Here is a 17,017-nt window from a genome sequence, read left to right as displayed (position 1 = left end):
GTTGTTCACGTCTGCCTTTATTCTCCTTCAGGATCAGCAGAAGGAACTGAAACATCAGGAAGAATTATCCAGTCTAGTTTGGATCTGTACTAGCACACATTCTGCTACAAAAGTTATCATTATTGATGCAAATCAACCAGGGAATATTCTGGACAGTTTCATTGTTTGCAATTCTCACGTGCTTTGTATTGCTAGTGTGCCAGGTAAACACTTGGGCTGGTTCAGCTCCTGCTTTTTTTAACTGATTCTTATTCAGCTTTTCTTATGCAATGAAAACCCACAGACTTTTTACTTAGTATGATAAAAAGTTACTGTAACAGAGCAGTAAGAAAGTGATTCGTTGTGCATTTAATTATTACCTTTCTACCCTACTGTTGCACTCTTTAGTTGGCTGTTGACTTAAATGAACCCAAAATCTGAGAGACGTCAGCAGCCAAGGGGAACTGTTCAGTTGGATGTACTATAAACTCTGCAACAGTGTCATATTTCATGTGAACATCACAAAAAGAATAATATGTTGCTTGTTTGACTTGTTCAGCCTCTTGAAGATAAGCAGCAAGTCTTGGAGCTCCCTGCAGAGGGAATCCTTGTTGCATTTGAGTGTATTTTAAGTCTTGAAAGTATAAGAGGATTGGACATGAGAAAAAAGGCTTTTCTTCCAGAACCAAGGATTTATTGCACCTAAATTCTTCATGAAGATATAGAAAGGTGCCCTTGTGTACCTGCACTCTTATGAAATCTGATTTTAGAAGAAGATATAATTAAAATGGAAATAAAATATTTGGAAAGCTACAGATTGAAATACAGTGAATGACATTGTGGTGCAGCATATGTTGATCTTCTTTTTGTTTCATGAGCTGTGTGACAGTATCTTCCACATTTGCTGATTATTTGACACTAACCTTGTAGATAGGGGCTGTCTGCATGTTTAATCTCTGGAGAGCTCATTTAGTTTAAAGCTTAGTTATTAGAGGAGTGATTCAGCTTTATCCCTATGAAAAACACCCAGTGACAGGGTCCAAGGGAATGGCCTGAAGTTGTGTCAGGGGAGGTTTAGGCTGGATATCAGGAAAAGATTCATCCCCAGGGACTGCTGGGACATTGAATGGGCTCCCCAGGGCAGTGATCTTGGCACCAAGGCTGCCAGAGCTCCAGGAGCACTTGCATAGTGCTCTGAGACAAAGGGTGGGAATTCTGGGTGTCTCAGGATATTATGTTATTCTGAGTTTAATCTCTTTCAGGGGCAAGGGAAACAGACTACCCTGCAGGAGAAGAAGCGTCTCAGGAAGCAGATTCCAGCCAAGTAGACAAATCCTCCCTGTGTGGCAGTATGACCAGCAACAGCTCTGCTGAGACAGACAGCCTGCTGGGGGGCATCACTGTGGTGGGATGCACTGCAGAGGGGCTCACAGGGGCTCCTGCTGCCCACGACACCAATGGGGCCTCACCTGTGGCAGAGAAACAGTCAGGTATGTGATAAACACTGCAGGTGTGTCAGGGCTGGCCAAACACCTCGAGATGCAGCTTGGAAATAAGTGGTGCAACTACTGAGGTTAACACTGTGTAAGCTGTGATAGCAAACTCTCTGTAAATTGTAGCTGAAAAAGTGGTGGAGGTGACATGAAATGGGAATTGGCAGCTGCTTCTTGCAGGTACTTTTGAGAGAATTCTTGTGACTGCTCTAGAGAGAGATTTTAATGTAGTATTTGAAATGCAGATCTTGCCAGAGAGTGACTAAAATAAATGCCTTGGATTTTCTCAAGTCTTAATAGAGATTTAAGTGAAACTAATTATTTCATAGACATTCATACTTTTTTTTTGGTCATATGGCCTGCAGAGCTGTATGGTGATATGATTGTCAATGGATCTGTGCTGGTTGGCATTGTTTACTGCTGTCCTGGGTAATAATTTAATGGACAGCCTGAGCCATCAGTCACTGGATTGGCACTTAAAAGTGCATTTGACATTTGTTTATACAGTGCAACCTGCTAAAATTTGGGCATTTCTGATGTGATGTTTTTTGATTCTGATGTGGAAATTGTAACTGTCGAGTTCTGTCTGTTTTAAACAATAGTGAATTCTATTGCAGTTGTTAAAAAGTGTTTCAAATTTGTTTGTTTTGTAGATATTGCAGCTGAAAATAATTTGGTAGATGAGAACATTCCAACAGCAGAGGAGGCAACAGAAGCAACAGAAGTCAATGCAGGGACAGGAGAAGACACAGCTGATATTGCACAAACTGGAGTCTACACAGAGCATGTCTTTACAGATCCCTTGGGAGTGCAGCATACAACGGAGGCATCTCCAGTGTATCAGCCTAAGTACATAGTCCAAGTCCTTATACCTCTTAAAGTGTATTTAAAAAAAAAGTATAATGTTTGTAGGCACATAGCATGGAGACAAAATGATTACTTGTTTTTCCTTTAAGTGTATTGAGGTTTATATAAGTAGTCTTGGTACAAGACTGTGCTTTGTGACTCTCTTCTGCCATTCCCCAGAGGTAATAATACTGACAAGTTTGAATGGAACCTAGTTTTCCCTGTAGAAGAAAATGTCCACTTGAAGAAATTAATGGTTATTGAGGTTTTCCTCTGTATTGTACTTTCATGTGTAGTTACTGTGTTTTTAAACATCTCATACTTCAAAAGCCAGTGTAGAAACTCTCAGTAGTGAAGTAAACACCTGGCTTATAGCCTGAGTAATCTGTGCACTTAAATAAATGTATTTTAACTGGTGTTTTTTTCTAGTACTGAGTCAGAATTATATAAGGATGTTGCAGTTCTGCCAAATGAGCAAGATCTAGTGAGAGAAGAAGCACAGAAAATGAGTAGCCTTTTACCGACCATGTGGCTTGGAGCACAGAATGGATGGTAAGGAAGTGCTAATCTTGTTATATTTATTTATAATAATTACTTTAAACTTGGTTCTTATGTCCACAGGCCTGATAACCATCTCAAGTCAAGATTAAGCACAGGATGATCTCAAGAGAGCCAAAACCTTGAATGCTTTGCTGCAGTTTTTAGGCATTTCAGAATTCAAAAGAAGTATTGTAGGTGATTAGCAAGTCCTTTTTGTTAGATAATGCTTCACCTACAGAGAAGTTCTGGATTTTTTTTTTTTATTCAAATAAATTATTATAGTCTGTTAATTACATAATTTTCAGTATTTTAATATGCTAGAAAAATGTATTGTAATCTTTACTGCAGATGTATATGTAAGGGAGTTTGTAATGCTTTAGTCCTCTGAAAAAGCCGTTCTTCCTTTCAGTGTATACATAATTTCCAGTGGAAAATGAAAACTTGTCTTCCCTTTGATTGTGGATTTCAGTTTATAAGGGTTTTGCTTGTGGTTGTTTTTGTCTGGTAGTGCTTTTAATCCCTCCTGATTTGTCTTTGCAGCCTGTATGTTCATTCGTCAGTGGCCCACTGGAGGAAATGTGTTCATGCCATTAAACTTAAAGATTCTATTCTCAGTATTGTGTAAGTCCTGAAAGAATGTCATGTAAATCATAATGAATTTCTGTTAAAATACTTTCCAAAGTAGTTTTATATTTCCTTCTCAGATATTGGGAATGTCAGTTGCTGTAACTGCCTGCATGCTCTTTGAGGGACAGTGAAACACTTCTGGGGAGTAAGGAAAATGAATTTAATCTTGGACCTGTTGGAAATACATAGGCCAAAGGATGAGCTGTAGCTATGCAAAACAGTTATAGGTTGCTATTTTTGCTGTTTTCTTCAGGCATTGTAACCAGATATATTTCAATCTCTCTGAACTGGATTTTGATCCCTTGTTACATCCCTTCTCTTGAGCTACATTGTAGAAATCAAAACACTGGAGCTAATAAAAAATGACTGTAAAAATATGCTGAAATGGTTTATACCTAGTTTTAAACTTGCCTTCTGAGCAGAGCAGTCTAACAGAGTGTGTTGTTGTGCCTCCTTTTTCCTCAGACATGTCAAAGGAATAGTCTTGGTTGCACTGGCAGATGGGACGCTTGCGATCTTTCACCGGGGAGTTGGTAAGGATCCTGTTGCATCTGGAAACCAGGGAATTTTTAACAGTAGTCAGGAAAGAAATGTGCCATTTACAAGTAATGTTTTGATAATGTATTCCCCAATGACCTTTTTCTGGGTTGTCATGAGAAATATTTCTTGTTATTTCAGTTGGAGATTCAAGTTCTGTTTTTGCAGTGTTGTGGTGCATTCTTGGAGTATTTTCTTACTCTGAAATGGAGAATGGGATAGATCTGCTAAATAGGGAACAGCCATCTGAAAGTCTGCTTTGATCATCATCTCTCTTGCATTTTCATCATGCTCAATAGTCATGTCTTCTATTTTATTAGTGATAAAAATTGTCTCTGGGCAAGTACTTCAATGAGAATTTTGTAAGCATCCCTTCAGAATTTCTGCCAAACTGCTCCTGAACCAGCTTCATTCTTCAGCCTCCAGAAATGGGACCTGAAGGGGAAGGTCTTAGTATGAGCAACTGGAACTTATCTATTAGTTTGTTTTTCCACCCTATTCTTTCATCTTTCCCTTGTGATGCTTAAATCCTTGTGCTCAGCATTTAAAAGAATTTAAAATGTTGCACAACACTAATACAAATACTGGAAACAATGCAGCTAGGATGCAGTTGGTTTTAGTGGTTTTGTTTTGTTTATTTTTAAAAACTCACTGCAGTGTTTTTAAAAGCCTCTCTAGTGAATGTCATTGATGATCTGTGGCCTTAGTTCAGTCTACAGAAGAATTTTAATTGGTGTTGAATGCCAAAATTTAGTATGTTTTTAGTAGATTTCAGGTGCCTTTTTTAAGATCTTGCAGCATATTTTAAAAAAACCTGCACTGACCAGCATGCCTATGTTCAGCCAAGCAGCGGGTGCCTGGTGCTGTGTGGGAAGTTGTTTGTTTTCACAGGTACTGGTCCTAGTCAAGCAAAGCGTGTAGCACAGGATAACCTGCTGATTTAAAAATGTTTTGTTGGATTTTTAACCTGAATCATTGTACAACTTCATTTTTTAGAAAAGGTAACATTTGGGATGTTAGTTGCTGGTTTTTTAATGAGGAGCCTAGCTGTAAACTTGTACAAATTTACCCAGATTATTACCATGCTTTTAAAAATTAGACTTAAGATAGTTGCTTGTACTTCTAAATTTTCCTTAAACTAAGCACAGGCTCCTGTGAGTTTTACTTTTTTCTTCCTGTTTTTGCAGATGGTCAGTGGGATTTGTCAAACTATCACCTCTTGGACCTGGGCCGGCCACACCACTCCATCCGGTGCATGACAGTGGTACACGACAAGGTCTGGTGTGGCTACAGGAACAAAATCTATGTTGTTCAACCAAAGGCCATGAAAATAGAGGTAAGTTTCCAATTAAATGTTATGTTTTAATGCTGCAGCTCAGACTCCAGAGTAACTCCAGAAACATCTGTTTTCATTAGTACAGAAACAGGCTACCTAGCAAATTTGTTTTATGAAATAGTTGTTTTGGAAGACTTAAAGCTATGATGAGACAGCTCTCACTTACTGAAACCAGTTTTTGGGAGATTTAGTTCTCCACTTTTGGCTGGCCAGAAATTGGAAAGCGTCCTTGTGCAGAGCTTGTAAGGCCAGCTCCCAGCTTATTCTGTGTGCCTCGTTTTGTTCTCCACCCACGTGCAGAGGTTTGTAAGTGTTAATTTGGAATGTACTCTCCTTCCAGTTAGAGAATAGTTTATGCAAGGTGTGTGAGCTGGTGTTTTATCTGCAGTGTTTAGTCTGTCACCTTAAGAGCAGAAAGTGGCTGAGGTTTCTGCAAGCCTTGAGCAATAGAGGTGCTTCAGCTCCTGCTAATTGGCCTGAGACATGGGCCAGGCCTTGCAGGGTGACTGCTCAGCTCTTCTGAAAATATCAATCACCCAATAATAACCTGTTTTTGTGAAGAAGACTATAAATATATATGTGGGAAAACTGAAATGAAGTTCATATAAGAGTGAAATGGATTGTTTTGCTGGTGGATAGTGTGTATTTTGCACAGGTGGGGTTGTTTTTGAGTTAGTCACTTTGGAATAAGGAAGAAAGACACTTTTTGGGCACATGTACTTTGTGCTGTGGCAGCAGGATCTCAGCCCAAATAGGCTCCAGGTTCAAGGGAGAAGAAGCTGCAGCAAACTGGGATTAGATGTGTAAATGAAGACCAAGTAGGAAATTACAACTTTGAGATCACACCTGGGGATTTTAGAGCATCACATGCTATTTGTAACTGAGCTAAACACTGTCTGTGATCTTGCAAATCAGAGGGTTCTGCTTGATTGAAAATTGCCAGCTCAGACTGTATGAGAGTAACAGAAACCTTTCTTACTCTTCCCTTTGTTTTACCTACCTTCTGATTTGAACCCCAATGTTTCACAGAAGTCCTTTGATGCCCACCCAAGGAGGGAGAGCCAAGTGAGGCAGCTGGCATGGGTGGGGGACGGGGTGTGGGTGTCCATCCGCCTGGACTCCACCCTGCGCCTCTACCATGCCCACACCTACCAGCACCTGCAGGATGTGGACATTGAGCCCTATGTAAGCAAAATGCTTGGTAAGTTCCCAGGAAAAACTGGTGTGCTCTTGCTGTCTGCAGCTTTCTTTTCCTGCTAGAGATCAGGCAGTTCTCACTGCAGATCTGGGGTAAAGGTGGGTGGAAAGGCCAGTTAAAATCAGTTTGTGCAAGCGTGAATCTGGAAGTAGAAGCCTAAGTCAGTCTGTGAAGCATGATGGGGGTGATGGGTCATCTGTTAGTCTGTTGATCTTACCTGGTGTGTGAAGTGTCCTTAAAATCTCTTAACTAATGAGGAAAATGGTGGTTGAGTAGGGCAGGCACCAATAGAGACACTACAATCTTTCTCTTTTTATATACTGATACATTTTTTATAGCTAAAAATGGGAAGAATCCATTACCTGCCTGGAAACTTGCCTATTAAAAAAAAAAAAAATTGAGACAGGAAAATTTTATTGCTGTTGAACCTAGTAAGCTTTCTGATTTTTTTCATTAATATCTGTATAAGAACAATTTGACCACATGCATTACACAACCAATACAGGTAATTAGGCTCTGGGAAATCCTTCACAAGGCACTGCTGTGCATTGCACATGGCTGGTGTCAGCCTTCTGCTCCCCTCATCATGCTAAAAAATGAGAAATTAATTTTAATGGATTACAAACCACTATCTTTTATCTGTAAACTCATTTTTTTGTTTGTTTTAAAGCTGGTAAACCCCAAAAGATTTTACTGTGCAGCATTAAGGACCTTTTTTGCTTTCTTGTAGCTGATATTAGAGTTTTGAAGTATAGATTCTCAATTTAATTACAGGGTTGTATTGTAGCCTTCTAGGTTATCTTTACAACTTAAATGTGCTCCTCTACTTTGTTTCTGTCAGAAGTGGGAGGGAATTACTTGTCTGTGTGATATGGGAGTTGGATTTAAGATTCTCTGTTGTAGAGCTAAAATTATTCTTGCTCATAATTTTTGATGAAAAGCATCTTTCGTTTTTAGGTACTGGTAAACTGGGATTCTCATTTGTGAGAATCACAGCACTTATGGTGTCTTGTAATCGTTTATGGGTAGGAACAGGAAATGGTGTCATCATCTCCATTCCATTAACAGAAAGTAAGTAAAATATCAATGAATAGCACTGTGCAATTGCTGTAGGCATAAAAAAAAAATAGTATTAAACATCATTCAGATGCTTGCTAATGAATAGAAACCTTCACTGCCAGGTCTGACTCTTTCAGGTTTGTAACAGATCAGGTCTGTGTGATGTTTAGCACTTATATCTGTGTATGTGGTTACAGTTACCCTGAGAAAACAACACATCTCCAGAATCTTGTGTGCTGCTGTTTGAGCGGAGTTGGCTTGAATCAAAGCAGCACTTTGAAGCCTTAGAGGTGTTCTGAGCATTGGCAGCAGCAATAGAAATTTATTGCTTATACAAGACATCATTAGTTTTCTAATTACTGTTATTTTTGATTGCCATATGATCACAAAATACCTTTTTCTTTGAGCATGTTGTTGTTGCTAATACAACTTGATTGGCTTTAGTTCTTGAGAATTCATCACAAAGTGGGTATAAAGGATTGGAACAGAAGTAGCATAGACTGCTTTAAAGGATGTGTTCAGAGTTATAGGAACTGTAAATACATTCAAACAGTGCACTAACATCCAGGTCAAATTCCAGTCATGTAGGTCTTGGTTTTTGCTTAATAACAGACCCCAGACTCTTGTCATAGGCTGTAACTAATTGAGGGCAGTTGAATCTCAGGAGAAAAGAACAACTCAAGGACAAACCAAATCTTAAATAGGTAAAGCTTGGGAAGAATCTCTGTGTAAATTGATTGCAATTAAGCAATAAAAAAAAGCCTCAACACTTGTGCCTGAGACTAATGTTATAACAGGTGGACAGAAGGTTCAGAAAACAAAATGCAGACCTATGATAGTCCTAATTGTACTGTTGTTACTTAGAAAATAGTGCAGTCTGACAGGTGACGTTTTAGGGTGATTTAATAGTGAAAACTCTTCATGTTGTATCTGCTTTGTTGAACAGCAAACACATGCATTGTTTCTCATGTTGTTCCATTGCATTGCCCATCCATTGAGTAACTGTCTTTTTTTTTGCATGAATGTACTAAGGAAGGACAGACTTCCTGTCATGGATTTTGAGACACTTTAAATCATGCTTTCAAAAATTATAGCTCTTAATTTGCATCAAGCTTAATTTAATGTTTCTAGAGGAGTTTGTTTTATACCAGGAGTGAATGTGAAGAAATCCCTATTAAAGCTATTCAGTTGCATTTCATTTCTTTTGGTTGGTTGTGGGTCAGAACAGCCTTTTGGGGGTAGCCTGATAGTGAACTGAGAACCCTGGTGAGAAATAGTAATAAAGCAGTCAAATCCTTGCATGAGCAGTGGCATCTTTCAGTCCCCTGGGTCTTAATAGCAGGGCAGCAGATGATGTTCCAAAAGGGTACTTGAAAACATTCTATATTATTCTGGAGCCTCCTGCCAAGGAAAGAGAGAAAGGGGAAACGTTGCTAATCAATAATAAACTTAAAAATACGTGACAGTGCTTTTGTGGTCTATTTTGTACTGAAACTTCTATAGTAAGATGCTGTTCTTTGTGACTTTTGATTGAATCTTCTGAAATTAAATATCTATTGGTTTTTTAAGGAGCTAAAATTTTAAGCTCTACCTTATCAAAAACCAAAATATGAGTGGTGGGTTCTCATTAATCCTTCTCCTCTACTGTCATACCTATCCATTTCCCCTTTCCTCCTTTCTCACTAGCTGTAATCCTCCACCAGGGACGTTTACTGGGGCTGCGGGGTAAGTGGAGATCCTGAACCAAAACCTATTTTCAGGCTTATAATAGCCACTTTGAGGCTGTTTCCCACTCCTTATAGATTTACCCTTTGTATGTTCCTAAATGTTTTTCCACTTGCAGTTACTGCATTGCAGCAGTTTTATGTTTGCTAAATGGCCACCAATCTGCTCAGCAGTTTAGCATATCATCCTGTGTTGCAGCTGAACTCTCATACAGACTTTCTCTTCCAGCCAATGTGATACCACATCTTATAACTTTGTCATTAATCCACATCATTTGCTGTCTTGTTACAAATCACTGTTTCTTTCACTACTTTGATAGTCTTTGGAATGGAGATGGCTTGTATGTCTAGCATGAGTACTTCTCTAGTTTAATGTATTTTAAAACTTCTCAGTAAAATCTAGATGTAGAATGATAATAGGGTAGCTCTTTCATGCCCACAGGTGGCTGTTTCTAGAGAATTTTTACTGGCAAGTGCATACATTATGATTAGTTGGAATGAAACTGTCTTTAATTACATGTTTAAGTACATGGAATTTGTTCATACTGAAACACATTAGAGGTACTTATTTTCTATGAAAGATACAGTTCTGTCACAAATTATTTTTTCCCAAAAGTAGGATATTGAAATCTGGTGTTTATGCTAGACTAATAAGAACCCTGCTCCATTTTCTTATGTACTTAAAATAATGAAGCATGCAATCTTTTTCTTTCCAGCTCTGTCTTGAATTGGCATTGCTGCCCTCCTGTTTCATTTTTATCTAAGTTGGCTTTAGCTTTTAGATGGTACCATAAGGTTTCTTAACAAATAACCACTTCAGCAGTTTGTGTTTTGAAGTAGAAAACAACCTCTTCTTTTACAGCCAATAAATCAGCAGCAGGCTCTGGAAACCGTCCGGGGAGCGTGATCCGTGTGTATGGAGATGAGCACAGTGACAAAGTGACTCCAGGGACCTTCATCCCCTACTGTTCCATGGCACATGCACAGCTCTGCTTCCACGGCCACAGGGATGCTGTGAAATTCTTTGTTGCAGTACCAGGTGAGGTTCTGTTACTGCCTTCAAAAGAGGTGGTTTTTTTGTTTGGGCTTTTTGTTTATTGTTGTTTTTTTCCTTCATTCACTTAGTTAAATGAAGTGTTTAGGCAAAGATAGTAAGAGAACTCTCAGAATGTATTGTATTTTAATGACAAGACTTGTCTGATTGCTAAGTACAGCCCTGTTTAATGGGAGGAAAAGGGCTTGATCACAAGCAAGGACTTTGCTTCCTTCTGTGAAAAAGGTGCTGTGCTGAGACCTTCTTAACTTGTCTGTTAAGAAGGCACTCAACTGCTTTAGTCATTGTCATCTACTGATCAAGCACAGAAGGTTTTACTCTGAGATAAGGCATAAGAAAGTGTTCTATTTTTCACCCAGGTCAGGTTGTTTGCCCTCAGAGTAGTGGTGGAACAGATCTAACAGCTGATAAACAAGCCCAGGAGTCCTTCAACCAGAGTCCCTTAAAATCAATGTTGGTGATAAGCGGTGGAGAAGGATACATTGACTTCAGAATGGGTAAGAAATCTGAGCTTTAAATGAGTCATACTGCATACTGAAAGGTTTTTAACCAGATAAGAACTGCTTCTGTAATTGCAGTGAGTGCATTTGTGTGGTCAGTATATACAGTCTTTACCATACGTTGCAGGAGTGGAAGTATTTTTATTCTGTCACACACCTTCAGCTTTTCCTCCTCCCAATAAACCATGACCTTTGGGATATGAGAGACGATGCTCACTTTTAAAATTTCAAAGGTTTATTAAACCTTAACAAAAATACAACAAAAAGACTAAATAAGAAAAAAATACAGTGCTGGGAGCAAAGGACTCAACAATCATGTGCTTGTCTACAAAATGGATGCTCTGCCTTTTGTACCTCTAGCCCCTCCCAAAGTCCTATCAGTCAACTCCTTCATTGTGGAGTTCATTTTCTTACATCTTGATTGGAGGTCAGGTAGTAACAAGCTGACCCTCCCCAAATGCCCCAACTACCAAGGCCATCTTGGGCTAACAATGCAAGGGGGAGAACATATTACAGTAACATAACTATACATCTACAAAACTTCTCTTAACTTATACATAACATTTACTCCTTAATTGTGAGAGCCAACCATCTCATTACTCATCTGTAACAGGGATGACTGTGTAAGGTTTATTTGAAACTCTGCTTTGGAGTCATGTACCACCTTCCTATTTATGCTTTCAGTCCTTCTTTGGCAGGTTAATCTTCTGTCTCAAACTGGAAAACATGTCCTTAGTTACTTAAATAGGCAGACTGACTGAAAACAAGTCATGTTAAGTGAAGAATGCTCAGTGTAAAAGTTACTATTTTTTGAGTGGGAAAGAATAAAGTAGATCACTTATCTCTGCATGCCCATCATATTTGATCACTGCTTTTCTTGGATAGCACTTTTGCATGATCCAGCCCATAAAAGATTTATTGTGTAAACATCTGTCTTCTTTTTAATTGAACTCTTTGAGGAAATAAAGTGAAAGCTGTTGTGATTCTGTAGAGACCTTGACAAAAAGTGTATAAAAAGTTGTCACAACTCTTTAGACCTGCTTTTGACCTTTGCCTAAATCTGTCTGTAGTCTTTCAAAACCAACCAAACAGCAAAACAACCCACATAAACCATTACAAAGGAAAACCCAGGAAGGCCAGCCCAAATCCTGTCATCCCAGTAATCAGTGACAAGCAGGTTCCTGGGGTGGCTGTGATGGATTTCTGTGGGAGACAGGACTGGAGACAGTTCTGTGCCACAGTGCAGCGAGGGCTCAAGTGCTGCAGTCACTCAGGGCAGCTGGAACAGCCACATTCCAAATGCTTGTTTTGCTGTCCCTGTGGCATGATGGCAAAGCCATGAGCTGAGTGCCAGTGCTGCCTTAGCCCAGCCAGTGCCACATGAGCCCAGCAAACTCTGGGGGTTTGGTCTGTGCTTAGTTCCCTCAGCCCTCCAAAGGAGTCTAACCAGGACACAAGCCAAAATTTGATTTGACACCTTCCTGAAGGTGTAGGTCAGTTCCTGTTTCCTCTGATTAAGGTGACCTCCTGGATTGATGGTCCTGGCTGTTCATGTGCAGTTCGGTGTCACCTTTGGTCCCAGTCAGCTCCTGTCACCCAGAGTTCAGGTGCAGCTTCAAAACTGCTCTTCTTTTTGAAGAGCAATAATGGAGAATATGCTCAAGGCTGTCTTTGTCACTGTGGGCAGAGTTGTGACAATCTGGAATAACTGGAACAGGAGGAAAGAGTGGGGAGCGTTGACCATAGACATGAATGTTGTGTTGTCTCACATGTGCTCAAGTACAGCTCTTGTTCCCGGGCCTTTATATGCTTGGGTTTGTCCCAGAACACTTTCTAATGCAAAACCATCTCTATGTTTGCCTGGTAGTTTGCAGATTAGGTTTCTCTACATTAAAGAGTTATAAGTAATGAAACATGCAGAATATGGATACTTATGAAACTGCCATTATTTTGGGCTAGGAGTAAAGAATATCGCCAGCAGAATGCTGGGCTCTGAGATAATTATGCAATACACTCTGTTTACAGTCACAGACTTTAATATGTTTTTATATCAGCATATGGCAACACTGTCTTTTTAGTGTTTTTCTTGTCTTGCTGCATGTGGTGTTGATGCTGTTCTGGTTATTGGGTGCCTCAACCAAAGGTGTTTTGTTCCAGGTGATGAAGGAGGAGAATCTGAACTCCTGGGAGAAGCTCTACCACTTGAACCTTCTGTAGCCAAAGCTGAGAGGAGTCACTTGATAGTGTGGCAGGTCATGTGTGGCAGTGAGTGAGACTGTAGGATTCAGTTGGAGACCTTAAAAACGGCGGGGGGGTGGGGGGGAAGAAAAAAAAAATGCTTCTGCATGTTTTTTTTTTTTTTTTGTGAACCTGTTTCACAACATGATGTTTTGAACATGATGTTGAAGCATTTCTTTGCTGTTTAACTTTATATTGAAACCTGTCATACCTTTAGCTATACAGGAATTTGCTTGTGCTGTTTTACTGCACCCGTGTTAAATGGAACAGTGTGAGGAAATCAGATGTTTCTCCAGCTGGTGTGCACACCACAGTGAGCAGCTGATACAGTTTTACTGTACCACAGCAATCTCATGTGTTCACTTCTTTGGTAGTCTCACTTGAGTTCAGCTTTGTTCCAACTGAGCTTCATTTCACTGTATAATGCATTGGGTAAAACAGCAAAGTTATTCCCAAAGTATGAAAAAAATGGACAAATTAGAAGATGCATTATTAAGACTCATCCAAATACTCAGTTTTTGGGCTAAAGCAAACTGTATATTTCAGCTTTTGTTTTCAAACCTGGAAAATCTTGCTCATCCAGTGTACACGGTTTAATTTGTTACATTCTGCAGAATTTGTTGGGGGAAAGAGGAGGCTGTATAGGAATTAAAATGAAAATATTTAAATAAAATTGTATTTTCACTATTGAACCCTAAAGTTTGAGAGCTGCTGCCCTCAGTAATGAGCAATTTTGAGCATAATGGTTTTCCATCTCCCTGACATGGGTCAACTCTGTTTCCAAATGGTATTCTTAGGTTGATATAAATTGGAAAATAACAGTAAAATTCTCAAACAGGGGATATGTTTTGTTATTTTAACTCCTTATGTCCTAAGCACTTAGAATGATCTTCTCTGCCTAACTGGTCAAACTCATAAGGCACTATATGTGTGAATGTTGGAGACCTCAATTAGATCACGAGAAAAGACTGAGAGTGTACAGGAAAAATCTACATTCTGCATGAGTGAGATTGTAAAGGTGATGCCTCAGGCATAAAAGGAAGTGTAATTCCAGATAATTAGGTACAAAATGTACTTTTTTGGTAGCTCCATACCCCAATTTAGTTAAAAAAAATAAATAATTCAGCAACAATATTATCAGGTAACACAACAAAAAAAATTACCAGAAATCAGTACACTACTATTAGGCTGACATTCTGTCTACTCACCATCTTTTTTTAAACCATAAATGTGAGTTTAAGACTGTCTTCCTTTTACATTGAAATTTCTGCTTTAGTATCAGACCTAAGTTAAACGCTTCATGATTTCTGTACTTCAGAAGATTTAAAAACCCACATTTGCTCTTTAATTTAGTCTCTGGAAAGTGAAAGTTTTGAAGGGTTTTAATAAACATCCAGCATTTACCCCTAAAAGGCTGGAGCTGTTCAGATTAGCAGAGAAATTTAGTAACTTGATTATGTGAGAGAACTGAACAGTTTCAGATGAGTAAATATAGAAACACTTTTCTAAAACTGCCTAAACATTTTTATGCAATAGGAGCAGTTCTGGTCTATCAGGCAAACATGTGTTTATATATTTTCTTAATTTTTTAAATTAACACATTTAGCTGAGGTCTATTGTGTAAATATATATTTAGGCAGCTTTTTCAAATGCATATCATAGCTGATAAACCAGAAAATCTCCATTCAGGTCTATTGGTTAGATTTATATGTATAAATACTTTTTAAGCAATGTATTTTGTACACAGCTGTTCCTCTCGTAAATATGTATTTAGGACATGAACTATGTAGTAAAAAACCTTATTAAAGATGTTTAATATCTTGGTAGTATTTTTTTCTTCAGAATGCCAAAAGCAATGAGAGCATGTTGTTCATAATTTGCTTTCCATATTCATCTTGAATGTCACTCTTAAAGTACTTGGGCTTAAATATGAAGTCTGGAAGTTTATTAAAAATTATACAAATACCAATTATACAAAAGTAACCTGAGTTAACACTCTTAGACCTATTTAAAACTTATAGGCATGTATGCTGAATATGAAGCACATCTGAATTAACTAATGGGACAGGATGTCTTAAGAAAAATGCTGTCTAAACATCTACTGTTGTGTAGAATCTTCACTGTGAGTGGTGCAGTTTCATTGCTTTTCCTGCCATTTTCTTGAATTTTTTTTTTCTCTCTCTCTCTTTGGAAAACACAATCTCCAAAGTTTTTTACTCACTAGTTGATTGTCACAGTCTCATGTTCTCAGAAGAAAAAGCGCACAATTCTGTTCCTTGGTTCTTTGTAGGATTTAATTTGTTATTAAAGACAAGCTGTTTTCTCTGAGTGACATTTCTGCTCCAGCTGGAGCAGTGCAACCTGGCAAGTGTGTACCTGGTCTTTTGCCAAATGGAGCTGGCCCACCGTGCCATTGTAGTCACCTGAGTGGGCCAGCCCTTGCAGATATTTCAGAGAATGATGGATTGCTTCTGTCCAAAAACGGAAGGGTTTTAAACAGATAGTTGTTGACCTGTGTTGCACTATGGGTGTAGATAAAGGCATGTGCACTTCTCTCTATTTCTCATTTTAAAACTTTATCCCCTGTCCTAAGGTACAGTAGATTAACTGGGTCCCTGTTGCCATCACAGCGTGCTGGGCTGTATAAACTCCCCTTGAGGTCACTTTGAAAGGTGAATAAAGCACGCAAACCCCAGGCACTGTGATGACAATACACCCCCAACTCTGTCTCAAGAATGTGTTTATGCATTACACTTGTGATTAAAGCATCATATAAATAGGAGCTAATCTCTTGATATCTACAGCTTGTTAATAGTTTGGAAACGTTTTGAGCACAAAATATGCAGCACATGACTTGCCTGGGTAGGGGTGTTTGCATGGTGAAGGTGAGGCTGCATTGTCCATTCCTTGGGAAGGTCTTCCTGGGCTGGATAGGATCGAGCTGACAGAGCGTAGACACTTTATCATAGGCTGCCTTAGTAATAAACAAATCTTTAATCTGTTTTATTATACTAACTGTTCTAAAGAACGTATGTCTTTAAAAAAATGCTGTGTAACTGAATATTTATTTCCATGTGAGTATTATAAAAGTTACCAAAGGATTAAACCTGACTTAGCACTCTGTAAATGGCCCTGTTGAGGTGGGCCTTGTGAAGGCCTCGCTCTGTAAAACGAGACATGGTAAACTCAAATACAGTTCTTCTTTAGGGAAATTAAATGTTCTTTTCTAACAGGGTTATGCCATATTGTAACAACCTATATTGCACCTCAAAGCATTTTTCTATACACTAAATGTCTCTCCCACCCTCTAACAAGATTAAGTTTCCTTTATTAATTTTGTTGATGCACATTTCTCAATCTTTTAAACATATATTTTAAACATTTTATGTTCTGTAATTTTTGAAAGTTTTGTCTGTTGGACACTTTATGCTGAATTTTACTTGCCTCTGTAATCTGAGATGGATTCTACAGCGTTAAACTTGCTGTCTGTTAAAACTTGAGGCTTCTTTTCTGTGAGCAGAAGAGCTCATATAGCAGTGTAGTTATTTCAGTATTTATTTCTATTATTGAATCCATGAGGTTCAGAATGTAACTTTGTACATGAAATATATATAAATATGTATATGAAACATGCATTGGGTCAGTGTGTTCTTTGTAATCTCATGTTAATTTTGCCGAGTTTTGGTGCTATCAGAAGACACAATTTTTGGGATTTTACACTAATGCCAAATATTGTCATTATCAATTATGTGTTTGAGTCAGTCCAGGACTGGTGTTATCCTGCACTCTCGTAGTGGTCCCAGACCAAAGCTGTGAAGAAAAGCTATGATGTCTGTGCCTGTCTTTAAGATACAGATCTGGAGGAGACCTGCTTAATGCAGCTCAG

At 38.7% G+C, this 17,017-nt stretch overlaps 1 protein-coding gene across 8 annotated transcripts in view; it reads left to right on the top strand.

The window, feature by feature from the left end:
• SPAG9 (sperm associated antigen 9) overlaps positions 1-16,764 on the top strand; it is a 59,081-nt gene extending 42,317 nt beyond the window's left edge. For 4 of the 8 annotated variants that reach the window (XM_021555104.3, XM_021555122.2, XM_077787368.1 and 1 more), the window contains 13 exons: positions 32-203; positions 1,242-1,469; positions 2,126-2,321; positions 2,748-2,870; positions 3,399-3,479; positions 3,951-4,018; positions 5,210-5,358; positions 6,388-6,559; positions 7,514-7,627; positions 9,302-9,340; positions 10,202-10,378; positions 10,753-10,890; positions 13,051-16,764. In XM_021555104.3, coding sequence (XP_021410779.1) covers positions 32-203; positions 1,242-1,469; positions 2,126-2,321; positions 2,748-2,870; positions 3,399-3,479; positions 3,951-4,018; positions 5,210-5,358; positions 6,388-6,559; positions 7,514-7,627; positions 9,302-9,340; positions 10,202-10,378; positions 10,753-10,890; positions 13,051-13,166 — 1,773 coding nt within the window. In that variant the 3' untranslated portion in view covers positions 13,167-16,764. The remainder of the gene's footprint in view (positions 1-31; positions 204-1,241; positions 1,470-2,125; positions 2,322-2,747; positions 2,871-3,398; positions 3,480-3,950; positions 4,019-5,209; positions 5,359-6,387; positions 6,560-7,513; positions 7,628-9,301; positions 9,341-10,201; positions 10,379-10,752; positions 10,891-13,050) is intronic. The other 4 variants (XM_077787367.1, XM_021555142.2, XM_021555169.3 and 1 more) reach the window with 1 other exon arrangement.
• Positions 16,765-17,017: the final 253 nt, after the last annotated feature.

This window comes from Lonchura striata, chromosome 19 (genome assembly GCF_046129695.1).
Source record: "Lonchura striata isolate bLonStr1 chromosome 19, bLonStr1.mat, whole genome shotgun sequence".
NCBI classification, from domain to species: Eukaryota; Metazoa; Chordata; class Aves; order Passeriformes; family Estrildidae; genus Lonchura; species Lonchura striata.
The sequence above is the reverse complement of the archived record's forward strand: the minus strand, read 5'-3'. Positions and strand labels throughout refer to the sequence as shown.